The sequence below is a fragment of the Dermacentor andersoni genome, chromosome 11 (assembly GCF_023375885.2).
Source record: "Dermacentor andersoni chromosome 11, qqDerAnde1_hic_scaffold, whole genome shotgun sequence".
Taxonomy (NCBI): Eukaryota; Metazoa; Arthropoda; class Arachnida; order Ixodida; family Ixodidae; genus Dermacentor; species Dermacentor andersoni.
Genome location: NC_092824.1, coordinates 36450964 through 36465616, shown reverse-complemented (window position 1 = coordinate 36465616; position 14653 = coordinate 36450964). Strand labels below are relative to the sequence as shown.

The 14653-nt window shown below is 48.5% G+C and overlaps 1 protein-coding gene across 1 annotated transcript in view; it reads left to right on the top strand.

Annotated features, from left to right (window-relative positions):
* The first annotated feature begins 658 nt into the window (after positions 1-658).
* Positions 659-14653, top strand: part of LOC126517847 (phosphoglucomutase-1-like) — a 38467-nt gene continuing 24472 nt past the window's right edge. Inside the window, exon 1 of the mRNA XM_050167649.3 lies at positions 659-1015. Within this exon, the coding sequence (XP_050023606.1) occupies positions 779-1015 (237 nt within the window). The 5' untranslated portion in view covers positions 659-778. The remainder of the gene's footprint in view (positions 1016-14653) is intronic.

The window sequence follows — 14653 nt, the reverse complement described above, 5'->3', positions numbered from 1 at the left end:
GCATAGTCACCGATTTATTATATTATTATAATTATGTATTCTTATATTATTATAGTTCTCTTTGATTAATTCTTTTTTTAAACCGTAACCATGCCTTTGAAAGCCCGTGGCCACACACCTTACACTGCGTAATGAACTCAAGCAAATGCTTGGTCAATGACCCTAACTACCCTGCGCTAATAGAATGAAGAAAAAGAAAATGACACGCGGTTTTATCGCAAGTTTTGCTAAGTTGCGAATGTTCGAGTCACCTCTAAAAAAAGCAGTGAGCTCATAGGTCAATATTATGCGCTATGGAAAAGCACCTTGCTTCTCAATAACATCGACGCCGCAGAATTGTTGAAACACTGTAAATTCATCTGTGCCAGCATACTTCAACCATACCAGTTGCAGCGAGGAATACAACATAGATATGTTGTTTACAGTACTTCTTCTTCTTCTTCAAAAAAAAAAAAATACCTTAGGCTACACTGTATTTCTGTGAATGTCGCTTTCAGTCGTTCGCATGGGTTGTCTTTTTTTTGGCACCACGTGTTGGGCACCTAATTTAGTTCTTGCCAAACAAGAACGTTGATCCACTAGCCTAAGTTTGCTTGCTAACACGGGATGAAGAAAGAGCGCTTTCGACGGTGGCGCCACGTGACGGCAGTCGTGTGTGCACCGTTTGCAACGGTGGCGGCGAGCTCCGCGTAGCCCGGCTGAGCGAAAGCAAGACGTCCGCGTTGACCCCTCGGGGACGTCTGCTCGAGCGGCGGGTGCCACCAGGAGAGTCGACGCGATGCCGGTCGAAGTGGTGCAGGTGCAGCCGTTCGAGGGCCAAAAGCCCGGCACCAGCGGGCTGCGCAAGCCCACCAAGACGTTCATGCAGCCAAATTACACGGAGTGCTTCATCCAGTCCATCTTCGACACGGTCGGACCCGACCTGGAAGGATCCACGCTCGTCGTGGGCGGTGACGGACGCTACTTCGTCAAGGAGGCCACGATGACGATCATTCAGATGGCCGCCGCAAACAAGGTTCGTGTGTTAGCTGGACGGCGTCTAGCCGGCTCGCTGGAATTTCCAAGTACAGCACTGCGCTCTTCGTTGGCATACATACATGCCAGCTCTAATCAATCCCGACGCGCGTTTGTTTACAAACTCAACCGCGCGCCGATGCTGACGACCGGTAGACCGGCGATAGCGCCTACGTGTGCGCAAGTAAATGCCTCGCAAGTAACACACACGTACCACTTACCACGTAGAAGCCTATTAAAGAGAAGCGGAAAATGAAATGTCATGCGACAGCAGCGCGATGACAGATCGGGACGATCGAGCTTGAAATGTGTACATCGCGTGTGTGTACACGTGACGTTCTACGTGAGTTTGAGACTGGTCACGTGACGCATACCGACAGGTTCTTGGCAGTCTGTGACGGGCTTGTCGTGTCGTATAATTGCGCGCGCGGCGTTTTAACACGTGTGTTGTGGCTTCTCCGGCGATTGATAGCCGCCGCTCCGATAATGCGTGCTCGCGCCGTCGCGTCTTGTGTTACTGGTTCAAATTGCTTTGTTCGAGACCGTTGCGAGATAGAACGCCTGCGGAAGTGCCACTTCCCTCCTGTTTCCCCCTCACCCACCATGCTACCGTGCCAGTTCCCGTGTTCCGGCGTTAGAATTCTTTGAAGGAAAGAGAGAGAGAGAAAAAAAAGCATTACCAGTTTCCAATCTTGCCGCTTCTAGGCGCAGAAACTTCTGTCCACATTTTGCGTCCCAAGTATATGCGCACCGCTGTCTCATTGCACGGTCGTGTCTTTACATTCAACCGCCATAGGAGTGCCGCCATCGCTGCCGGACTGGACTCGAACCCTCACCGTGCTCACCAGCAGAACTCCTTCCGCGAAACAGACAAGAGCACGTCTGAATGCAAGGGAACAGAGAAATCGTTCTTCTTCTGCAATCACTGCACCGAATTGGATGACCTTTGTTACATATTTAAAAGAAAGAAATATTAAAGACTAGTGACTTTAGAAAGCGGAGTTCTTGTGAGGGCCGTCGAATTCCTAGTAAAAATTTCAGAAAGCGAAGTCATCAAGTTTCCAACTCAGCAGCGAATAATGTTGCTACAATTCTGCAAACCACGCCTAATAATAAATCTAAAGCGGACACAAAATAACGTATTATACACTCCCTTTGAAGTATGCTACTAATTTGTGAGTTGGACTTTTGAAAAAAAAAACTTCGTAAACATGCATTGTAACAAATTTACGTCATCCGTAAGTTCGTAAATCAAATTTGTCCGCTTTATAGGGGCTCTCACGGATGATGATTACATGACTTTCATAATTTGCTCTTGGTGCACAGTTGTCGCACAGGCTTGTTGTGCGAGCTGCAGTTTCACAATGAAGAGCTATACCGACTCGCCAAACCTTCAGTATACTTATAAAACTCTGCTTCCTATAGAGTCCCCCACTAACCTTCTCTCTCTCTCTCTCAAATGCAACAAAAATTTCATTCAAGAAAATTGGTCCAGCTGCTGTCTCAAAGGCATTTCCGCGCTTTACATGGATTTCCGTAAGCGGCGTCGGAGTTGACCTCGAGCCGACACCTCTAAAAAAAAAAAAAATCCGACAATCAGAACTACATATACAGACCGGTGACTTACTTTTTTTCATTATCACTCCCTTCCTCCTGTGATGGAGACGTCACGTAGCCCGCAACGAGCAATGCGCATATTGAATGTGGTCCCGCATGCACTTTCCTATACGGCCCCCCGACTTGAGTCTCCTGTGCCAGTGTAGATGGAAGTCGCACTGCCTGAGCAATTTTCTACAGACCGTCGACAAAGTGAATGATCTGTGTTGCGGCAACTAGTAAATTAATGTGCCCACAATATCTGAGTCAATAACCGTTTACACGCTCATGTCGCACTTATTGCATAATCCAATTTAAACTGGTGTTCTCCTAAAACTCTATTTACGTTCGTATCGCAGGAGAATTGGGTTGATTATTGCAGGAAGTGAGACGCAAACTTCATTTCGAGCTTCGCGCCGGAACATCGGCGCTGACGAAGGGCTCCTAGGTGGCAGGCCTGTGCACTCTGCTTTATCACGTCATGCTGCTTGGACCGAAATTTCCGCTGCCCAGTCCGGCGTCGTGAATGCGGTGACGTCAAAATCGCCGCGGTTTACTCAGGAGCATATGCTCACTAAATTCTATGGCAGTCGGGCAAGGTAGCGTGACGTCATGGATCGGAGTGCACGGGTCTTGTACTATCTAGGAAACGCTGCGCCGGCGCGACAGCTGTGACGTCACAGATTTCGGTGTACCCGTCTGGGTTATTCCGCCGCAAAAAAAGTTCCTTGGTACGTACTCCATTGAATGTTTGGGCACCCTCATTTTTGTTTGTCTTTTGTTTATTTTTAACCTGGAAAAGATCCAATACGCCTGGATTAGGCTTTGTCTGATATATGAAGTCGTTGTAATCGAGGTAGCGCCGTAATCCGTATTTCCTTTTCGAGCTTATTCTGGCTTGCAAATCCTTCTCTTGCGCGGTAAGAGCGGCGTTATTAACTTTCCCTACCATGGAGGAAAATTTTTTGAGTGTTTTTTGTAGGTTACGCTCGATCTTTTTTTTTTTCTGAAGGAACTACTGCACTGTATATTTTATGTAATACACAACCAGAAACTAGAGCGAATGCACTTTTCCCCCATAAAATTTTTATTAACGAGATATACGTCGTAAAAAAGATATAAATTGCCAGAATCAACGTAGGATAACATTGAACAAAGTTTGTAAACACACGCTTGTATCAACTAAGAAAAATGCGTAACAAAAATTATGGGACATACAAAATGTATTGCCGTCTGATAGACACTATATCCGAAAAAAATCAAAACTTGTCATTGAACAGGTATTTCACTACCAAAGTTTAGCTGCAAGCACTACAGTTGCGCGTGCCAGGCTGCGGCCGCCGATGTTCCGGCATGGTTTGCGTCGTCGTCGCTCTCAGCGTCAGTCCGACGAAAAGGCAGCATCCTCAGAATAGCTGCTGCTCGATCCGTGGATAAAATCAGCCGCGGACGCAGCGCAGTCACGAGATCTGCGATCTTTCGAAGCGCGCGTGCCGATCCCGGAGGCGCCCATTTTTGCTTACTACTTCGGCGATCGCGAAACTTCGGAGCGCGTTCAAAAATCACCGCCTGGCGGCAAAAAAAGCAAACTGCTTAGAAAGTAAAAAATGCAATCCCCCTCCTCCACGTCCGGTAGCGCGGTGTGCCCGTGAGCGACGCGGAAGGTCTCGAAAGCGGCGTCTCAAACCATCGTTAGCGGGCTAACGATGCCCAATGAACGTGGTACGGAAAGTGCTCCCGTTCTCAGTGTCGCTTTAAAGCGGCGCTAAAGAAAGACACTGAATCACTGTATAGACTGATAAAGTTTTCTGACAAAACCTTATTTTCGTTAATCTTGCGGCAGGCGGTTGATTACTAGAAGAGAACAGTGAGGTTCACCGTTGTATTTTCTGAAGTAAGCGCCGAAAGCTCAGCGCCGGTTCGTCAGTTTGCCGTCACGATTTTCAAATTACAGTGCATTATCCTTTTTTTTTTCATATTTGGGCAGCTGTGGCTTAGTAATTGTTATCTGAACTCGCTATGTATATAGTTTTTGCCTCTCTTGCAATACAATGAGTTTCAGATATTTACCGTAAAAAAACTAGCTACACCCGTGCAGACGCCGTTAAAATCCGTGACGTCATAGCGAGATGATGCGGGAACTTCAAGTCGTCTTTAGATCTTGACTCATTTCTGGCTTATATACCGAGCCTCTTCTCGCAGTAAGCGTGTATTTTCCGTATCCTAGAAAGATAATTTATTAATACGGTTTAAATAAATTTCCTCTTTCGCGGTCCTTTAAGTCAGCCCCTGGGAAACGAGAGAGGAGAGCTTGTCCACGTGCGTCGCTAATCCTTCCGCTTGCCGGGCTTTGTGCACGAAGGGATTAGCGGCGGACATGTGACTCTTTACTGCCTAATCTCTTTCTCACTTGCCTGAAGAAAAACACTTAAACTGGCGCATAAGATTACTTGCACCCGTGACGCAAGAGTGCCCAAAAATAGTTTCACGCCGTTAGCTATACCCAAAACGAAATTCGTGGAATCGCTCGCGAAAAAAAAAGCGATACCGCTTACCCTGTACAGTACAAAATTACGTTTTCTCACTGATATCGTTCTTTGACTTGGGAGGCGAAGGCGTCTCGCATTATTACGGCACCTCGTAAAACAGCTGGTATTGAACACTTGCCGACAGCAATGTGGGCACCTGGGCAGATGGAAATCACGCGAATTTCTTTGAGTGTTCACCTTCCTTGTGAAACCCGGTGCGTGCGTCAGCGTTTGTTTTCTAAGCGATCTCGAGAGACGGTGAGGCGACGGCGTGTTTTTCAAGCGAACCTTGTATTGGCTCACAAGTGGCGTTCTCGTGGTCATGCGAAAACCCAGTTGCTCCCAGAGCAGAGCAGCTGCGGGAAAGGGCGGTTTGATGAGCTTACAGGTGCGCCGGCGCCTGAGCGTGAGTCATTAGCAAAGATTGCAGCTGCATAGGTGCGCGCTCACTCCACGCGCGCAACCAATCAGAGCCGTTTCGCTTCCGCCAAGGAGAGAAAGGGCAGGCGCTCTGCGCCGGCTTCGTTTCCGTTCAGTTCAGTCTCGGAAAACGGATGGGACGGCCACGCGCTGTGCATTCCCCCGAGGAACGGGCAGCGTTCGACGAGCGGCGGCGAGAACTCGCCCGTGAAAAAGCTCGCCGTCGATCCAGCCGTTAGAGCCGCTCGAGCCCAGTGAATCCGACAGGAACGAGAAGATCCCGAGCTGAGGGAGCGGGATGCCGAAGCAATTCGGCACCTGTGGGTTACTTAACCGTGACGAAGGTCAGGTGCACACAGCAGAAGCTTCGCTTTACCCCCATTTGCTGGTATAGGGAAGTTGGTCATTTTTTGTAGGACAACCGCACAGTGACGTCACAAAACCCCGCTTCCTTTCGCTTATATGCATCCCGTTATACGACGTTAGCATTTCAGAACCGGTATATGTCGCGAATTTTTTTTATTGTTTCCCGTTTATGGTCGTTGGCGGCAGACGCAACCTGTTGTTCTGGCGCTGCGCCGCGACGCGTGTTGGTGAGACGCACTACAAATCGCGCTGGACTTTTTCCGAACCGCATAGCGACGCGCATATACCAACGGCGGCGTATACACTGCGTGCTACGTGAGAGGTTGCGTGCACGTGATTCTCGAAGATGGATGGGAGGTTGCGCTTTCCGTGGTTCTAACAAGACATGTAATGAGGAGGGAAGATAACCCATGGTCATTAAGGGTTACGGACTGGATTCCAAGGGAAAGGAAGCGTAGCAGGGGGCGGCAGAAAGTTAGAAGGGCAGATAAGATTAAGAAGTTTGCAGGGACGACATGGCCACAATTAGTACATGACCGGGGTGGTTGGAGAAGTATGGGAGAGGCCTTTGGCCTGCAGTGGGCGTAACCAGGCTGATGATGAACAAGACGCAAACGAAGAAGCATGCACCATCATTATGTGCGTATCTTCGTTCTGTTGCCTTGTGCACAGCTGTGCGCGCCAAAAATAGCGCATAAAAAAAAGCTAATGATATCGAAGATTTGTCGCAAATGTCTTGAAACACTTCCGATTGAACCTGTGCTGCAAGTTCGCGTAATATGCGTAAATTATCTTAGTAAAACGAGTTGGAAGGTAGACGGCTGCAGGTGTTTGCTTTGGTTATCTTGCTGTGGGTCCACGTCCGTCATTGTTCTTCGCAGTAGTTTACATCAGGCACATATTTAAATTAGAATGATGGGTGCTTCATGTATGCTATAGACACAAAATACTTTATATTCTTTCTCGTAAACGACCTTCCCGTAGAGGGTCCTCGCCTGGGGTCCACATTCTGCAAACTTGACAGAACATCTCGGGAATCGAAAATTCTTAATCTGCCCCGTAGCAGTATATATATGCTCTTTTAATGATTCGGAAGACGAAAAATAATTCCCGCCTGGAAGAGGGGGTACTATCGTATTTAACTCTTCGTCTGTGTCTTGTCGCAGCTGTGCGGCACACCTTAATTCACGCGCGCGCGAAAGAGGCACAAACGGCGCTTAATCTGGAGCACTCGGGGCTCCCTCGTACCGCACAGGCAACGCTATACGTCAAGAGCGACGGAAGGTCATCGCGAACCGCGGCCTCTCTCTCGCTGGCGCCTTGCCCGGCCGCGCCTTGAAGTTGGCGCTGTCTCTTGTCTGACAAGCAGGGCGGATTGTGACCAAAGTGCGACGGCTTTTTGTTACTCCACGTGGCCCGCGCATGCTATAGAAACGGCTCGCGAAGCTGTTATGTGCGAGTCCCTTCACACTGTTGTCGTTGGCCACCGTAGCATTTCGACGTTAAAGAACCCCAGGTGGTCCAAGTTTCCGGAGTCTCCCACTACGGCGTGCCTCATAACCAGATTGTGGTTTTGGCACGTAAAACACCATATATTTTTTTTTAACCATAGCGGTTCGCTTCCTCTTACCCTTCTGGCTAGCCTGCGACACTCTTTCTTCAAAACTGAGAACACGCTGCAGTGATTGCGATGTCTCTCGATGAATATATTCCTTAAAGTGTAGTTTGAAAGAAAAAAAGAAGACCTGATAAGGGCGCAGGTATAAAGAGCGCAATGTTTACTTTCACAATTGAACGAGTTTTCCCTCAGTTGAGGCAGTACCGACAGCAATGTTATGGTTATTGCTCATGTATCTTCATGCGTCGCAGTTATGCTAGCCCTAAACGGTTGCCATCTGACAAAGTTGGTGCTCTAAAGCAATAAAAAAAAAAAAAAGATTGTGCAGTCCCCATGCACAGTGGGAATCGATGTTATGCAAATCACTTTTTGCAGGTATACCTGGCTGTCTAGCGTTGTTGGGGGTACCGCAAAGCGACACCAGGTGGACCAGCGGGTTCCTTTAAATTGAGTAGTTGTGTCTGTGAGACAGCACTAAGACGACGATCGCGTTGCACGACGACTGCACGACGTTGCACGACGGCAAAGGCTCGATTTCTACGTCGGCCGCTCGACGCGAGCCTATGTCGTGGCAATTGTTGGTTTCTACATAAGTAGTGAAAGAGCGTAAGCGATAGAAACACGGCTTGTGACGTCAGACTAGGTGTTATACAATCGTACGTGGCTATGACTGTCATTAAAAACTGCGATGGCATTTGTGCTGCGGCAACGAACTGTTGAAGCTGTTGCGGCGCTAGGTCATGTCTCGAACCCGGCTCCGTATGGTAGCGTGGCGGAGGCTGCGGGCTGAAGAAACCAGGAGCTCGGAAGTTGCGAGAACGAAAGCCAACAGGTATACTGGCAGTTGAACACAATTTATTTACATCGTTGAATACGAAAAACAGGAAAAGGTCAAGTGTTTAGCAATGAGCGTCAGGATGATCCTCGTTTTCATGGCCCAGAGCACTTTTTTTTTTCTCTCCGCATCGTCATTATAACATCTGTGTTCAAACCCTCCCACCTGGTGGCAGCCAGTCACACGCAGGTCACAACCCACCAGGCCATGTGCCAATGAAGAAGCACAAACAACACTGTTCCAGACTTAATATCGGACCGGCGGCACCACTTAGTTCCAGCGGGCGCAAAGGTGGAGAGGGAGTCTAGCCATGGGAATGGGAGAGATCTTTTACTGCCCACTGATTTACTCCTCTGCTTCTCAGTATAGGAGAGGCACCAATTCGTATCAGCTTTCTTCCGGGAAACTTCCACAAGCCCTTCGCGTCGTCTCTGCCTTCCCCGGTGCGGCAACTCTTTCTTCCCTTTGTGGCGCTTCGTCTCTAACGAGGGGAGCTTGTTAGGAGGAAATTAGCAGCGCCCAGCATCGCGCGGGAACTGTCCTCCACTATGTTCCCAGCGTGGCTTTTGCATTCTACTTTTGCGCGTGGCAAACAGCATGTTGTCTACTGCAGTCATAACAAAGCGTGATTAACTTGGGCGACAGTGAAGCCGGTACAACGGCGCACGGTTTCTACGTAGCGTGCTACGAGGAACGCACTGAGGAAATTGAGTTTTTACAATTGCTAGTAGGTACAGCGGGGCGTGGCGTTTTTTACGGCGCTCGACGTTTCTGCGCAGGCGCGAGTAAGAGCGGGCGCGACAGAGAAAATCTGGGGGCTTTTGCTCCTTGAATATATGACTCAGCCTAGGTACTACGGAGAAGGCTTCTTAGCGCGCGTTGTATTCGTTTGTCCCCTAGGCATGCCGGCATTGCGGAGTGCGGTCGAGTTTGTTTAGGCTCCGCCGCTGGCTACCCGCGCAGTGAGGCAATAGGCGCGTACGCCGCTTGGTGATCGCTGTGTCTGAAGGGACAATGTTCTGTATGGTGTTGTATAAATCACGGGTCGTTTTTTTCGTCGCGACGATAGATCGGATTTTTTACAAGCACTGCTCCAGAAGGGCACATGTAACCGGCCAACGGAGGCCTCAGGAGAGCACCTGAGGTTATATTAAAGCAGGCGGCGCAGGACCTCCGGGGCACCCAAGCGGTAGCGGGGGGATCAAAGCTGGAAGCAGGGTGGCCCGTGAGTTGGGGCCGCGGATGCCGTATAGCGTGCCAGGGGGTGTTCGCATAAAAAATTGTCTGTCCGCGATAGCGGACAGCCGATCTTATACTTCCATGGCACGCGCAGGCACGGGCCAGTCCGGCTTCTAGTCTTGATGTCCCCGTTGCCGCTTTGGTGTCCTGGAGGCGCCGCCAATAATGCGAAATAATGACACGTTGTTTTCATTAGTAAAAACATGATTGAATAAATTTAATTGCGTCGAGCCTCCAACTTGCCCTGCTAAGTTCAGCACTACCGCGCGCCGCGATTTCTGCCAGCACGCCTAGGGACAAGCGCATTAGTCGATTTTGCATTTCAAATTTTTTTTTTTTTGCAAGTAGTGTCCGCCGCTTCGAGTGTGCCACCTCATCAACTAGAATTGTGCTATCTGCTACAAGCAACCACTAAGAGTTTTTTGAACGTGTTCGCTGAAACACCCTGTATTAATGTTTCGGCGGTGGTAAAGGCAAGGAATGGGAACAATAATTTATCCTACTAGTCTGTATGTCCGAGAGTAGTACAGATTTGTTTGTTTTGTAAACACCATGCGCAGCAGTATTAATTTTTTTTTTTTACAAGTGGTTCATTCGCATTTCGCGTGCATGATGACTCCGTACGATCCTGCTATTGTGATGGAGAAGCGCGGTTGTTCATTAGGATTGATCAAATGATTGATTGATTGATTGATTGATTGATTGATTGCACCAGAGTACAAAAAAGTCTTGATGCGTGAGCAAGAAAGGAAGGCGTGCGTGGCGCCTAACTACCTCTCAGCTTTTTACGGGCAGCTGAACTAGGCCGCGGTATATAAGAGCCATAGGTCGGCAAAGTAAGTGCGAATATTGTCTCACATTCGCCGTTATTTTTGTAGGCAGTGTACTCGGACTTTCACGTTCTCACACTTGTCACACTCACCCAGGTTCCTATTGGCGAGCACTCACACTCGCCAATCCTTAATAAATCGAAAGAAAAAAAGTTCTCTTCCAATGAAAATGTGCCGATGAAAACCACGATATGATTATGAGAAACACCGTAGTGGGAGACTCGGGGTTAATTTTCCGTGCACACAATGCACGGAAAACAGGGGTTTTAAGTGCGTATTATGCATTTCGCCCCCCCCCCCTCCCCCATCGGAATGAGGCGGCTGGGATTTGATCCCGCGACCCTCGAGCTTGCACAAACACCCAATTCTCCTTGATTGTCGTTTCCGTTCACACTTACTGGCGTTCACGCTCAGGAGTCATTTCCCACTCACCGGCACTCGCCCACATCCACTCACACTCGCCGTGAAATGCGAAGGTTGTGGGTTCGGTTCCCACCTGCGGCAAGTTGTTTTTCATCCACTTTAATTTTCATTAATTTATCGTTTCTTTCATTTATTAAGCACAAGTAATTTCCCCTATGTTGTCCTTGGTGTCAGTGTTTGTTGGCTTCTCATGATATCGCCGACTGTCAGTCGCCTTCATTCGTACTCGCGTCCAGTCACGCCTTTCGTCCCTCGCCACAACGCTCCATCTCGCGTCTGCCGTGCGGGTTACGAGCCGGCGTACTCGGGAATGAGTATGCCGGCATATTGTCACGTGGTCGTGACGTCAAAGAACACAGTAGCGATACTGTGGAACACAAAACTAACTTTTATTGGGCGAACCTGTGCCAACAAAAGAGGCTACACTTATAGCACAACGATAGCGGCGAACACGGTCGGCGATCGTCGAAATCTGATCAGCGGGTCAAGCGCGTCGGCTTTTATAGAGCAGTCATCGAATGTTCCAGACTAAACGTTGGGACCCGCATGCCTTCTACAAACATCTACACCATTCGTGTCAAGCGATGAAATAAGATAACACAAGGTTCGGCGACAACAGACAGCGGATAGAAGCATCGATAACTTTCCAGAAACTTCGGATACATGCATGCGCGTCCCGCGCTGTGTGGTAACATTTGTTAGGCGGCAAAACGTGTCGCCCGATAAAGACAAGTACACGTGTCAAGTACACGTGTCAAGGAGCCCGCGCCTTGAAGGCCCGTCGAAACACTCGCGAGCACGACGTCGGCCAATTCTCGGGGGGAAGGAAGGGTCGAGCTCCGTGGCCCACAAAAACGTGTCGCCCGATAAAGACAAGTACACGTGTCAATATGCACAGAGGGCACCCGGTGAAGCGAGGACACGGAAAGGTGTCACGAAAGGGGAACACCCGTGTTCCTTCGACATCGCGTCAATGCTGCCGCTTTCCGGGACTCACTGTGGAACGCAGCGCATCGACTGCATTTGACTTTGCTGTGTGCCACCGTATTTTAAATGCGTAAAGCATTTAGATGCCTACCCAGCGAAAAAAAAAAAAAAAAAAAAAGCAGTCCGCCCGTCCGTTTGTCACGTAAGACGAATCGCTATAAAAAAAATTGATGTATGAAACAGAATAAATTTGAGAGGGAAAACTTTGTAGGTGGTCGACGATCAGTCAATGAGTTCGTAAGGATGATAAGGAGTGATGAAGGGTTAGATGAGTCTTATCACGATTGATCATGGCTAGACGTGGATGGATAACGTGCTAAAGAGCGATAAGAGCTCATAGTGGTCGGAGCAAATGTAATAAGGTTAATAAGCACCGATAAGGGCTGGTAAGGCTCGGATCATGCCAGATAAGGTTGATAAAAACCGATAACAGTCGATAAAGATTGGATCGATTGCGATAAGGTTCATACCGATCTATAAGTGTTGATAAGCCTCGGATCAAATCCGATAAGGTTGATAGCGAGCGATAAGGGTTGATAACGGTTTATACTGATCGGATCAAGTTTCATAACATTGATAATGATACCGGGCTGCGTGGAGATGAGCAAGTGGCACAATGCTCATGCATACTAGACAACTCCCAGAGGAGCTTCTGCGTGATTTTTTTTTTTACGAATAATAAGCCATTCCACCCTTTACGTTCGTGTGTGACAACACGTACCTTTTCCGGACAGCTGCGTGTAAGCCAGGAGCTCACAATTGTCTAGGCTCCTCCAGCTGACTGGTTACCCTTGACTGTTCAGACCTGTGGGCGTCTGTAAAGCTGGCTCTTCCGCAGACGCAGTATCAGTAAGGAAAAGCCCACCTCAGTGGCTTCCTTCGTTTTGTGTGCTGACTTTTGCGTAAAGAATTAAAGATGATAGATTATCGGTTAATCGGTTACATTGCTTGTTTAATTTGTATCTTATTGCATTTTCACCTGTAGCGTCGTGGTAATTTGGTTATTTTTAGAGTAATTCACTACTGGTAATCGGTCACGTTTTTCTTGAAAGGACAGTGGCTCCTAAACGGCCCCTCACCAGACCCCATGGCAAATGGGGTCTGGCCTATGGCCTATGGGGTCTGGCCCCTCACCACACTCCATAGGGCCGTGGTAAGAGCGCTTTATCAGAAGAATTTTTCGAATTGGTTTATTATCAGAGGAGACAGGAGAAGTTGGAATGTCGCTTCGCCGTGCTCTGCTGGTGGTGAAGGCCAGCTTCACCGCCAACATAGACACTCTTCCTTTGCCTCGACTTGCGTACGCAAGCGGCCGGAATACGTTACTTGTACTGGCAACACTGTGCAAGTAAATAAAGATGGCGACGATGTGCAGGGTCACGGCGGCACTTTCGCTTGGTGCTGTGCTCAAGTTTCTCGATCTTGGCGTTGAATCGGGGTGTTTCGTCGAAGCCGAAAGGGTATATTACTTGCAGCCGGTCACCTTATATTGATCAATCTCAACGATTTCAGCTACGGAATAGAGGGAATAGCTGCTGTGCGTGAAAAGGTCCGGCTTGGTCAGCGAGCCACACCGCATCATTTTTTTAAAGACAGAGCCTTTCAAAGGAACCGGAGGTTAATGAAGGTTAGTGTTCGTGCGTACAGCAGGCCTCTCCAAAAGGTGCAAACACCTTTGCGTGACGTTGCTGCACTGATATGTTAAGGTACTTGACATTAATAGAGTACTCTGCGACTAGTATTGCTGTATATCACATAGCTTCCCGCAGTATATAGGCAGCAACGTCTGCTGTGCCTTCAGGAGCCAAGTACGCATATCGTGTACCGATACAACGAGGCTAGGAACTGTCAAGTTGCGTGGTCAATGTCTCTTGGGACCAAAGACAATGAGAGCTAAGTTTGGGAGCCACGGTGCACCTTTCTTCTTCTGTCTTTCGCTGATACATTTCGTAGAGTCGCGTGCGTCCGTTGACTGGCGCTTGTTCGCGTCTGCAGTGCGCAGTGTTCGAAGTAGTGCCCGGGCTTGGATACACAGTAGACACTGGCCGCCCGTAGGGGGTCTCGTGAAGCCCCTCACACCCCCTTGAAACGTTGAGAGCGCGAAAAGTGAATAACATTCAATCGAACTAAATTGTGTTTCTCCCAACAGGCTTCCTAAATTTAGGCATGGTTTATTTTGAGCAAAGACAGTTCTGCGAGTGTAAGTGCATAGCTTAGACACTAACTGAAACGATTGTGACGGTGTTTAGCCCCGTGCACATTGTCTAAAGGCAAATTAGTGGTACGATGCCCAGGTTGGATGCTCAAAAGTTGGAACGCACGCTATTTGCTCTTGCTCCCAAATTTCATGCGAGCAAATAACTGACAACTCGTCGCGTTGAATAAAAAAAACGGGGATCTGTACGTTATCAAAACGATGCGCCTCGCGACACAAAGCGTTCCGTGATCCAATTCAGACCTTCCGAGCTAGTTATCATTCACTGCTACCGTGCATGCAGCAAGAAATACAGTAGCGAGAACATTCCTCCTGCTTAATGCGCTGTTAGCAGTAAGACTCGGGCAGAAACGAAAGTAAGCTTACGCCTTCATCAGTGTAAGTTATTAAAGTGCCTGCCTAAACGAAAGTACACTCCGTATTATGACAAGCCCGCATTGTAGTTAAAATATGTAAATGGAATGCAATGGTCTACCTACCGTGAAGGAAGGAGTGGCCCAGAGTAAAGTGTTTCGAACAAACCAGCCACTTTTTGTTTCCCCAATGCACGTTTCTTATTCATGTCGCTCTCCGATGCGCGTC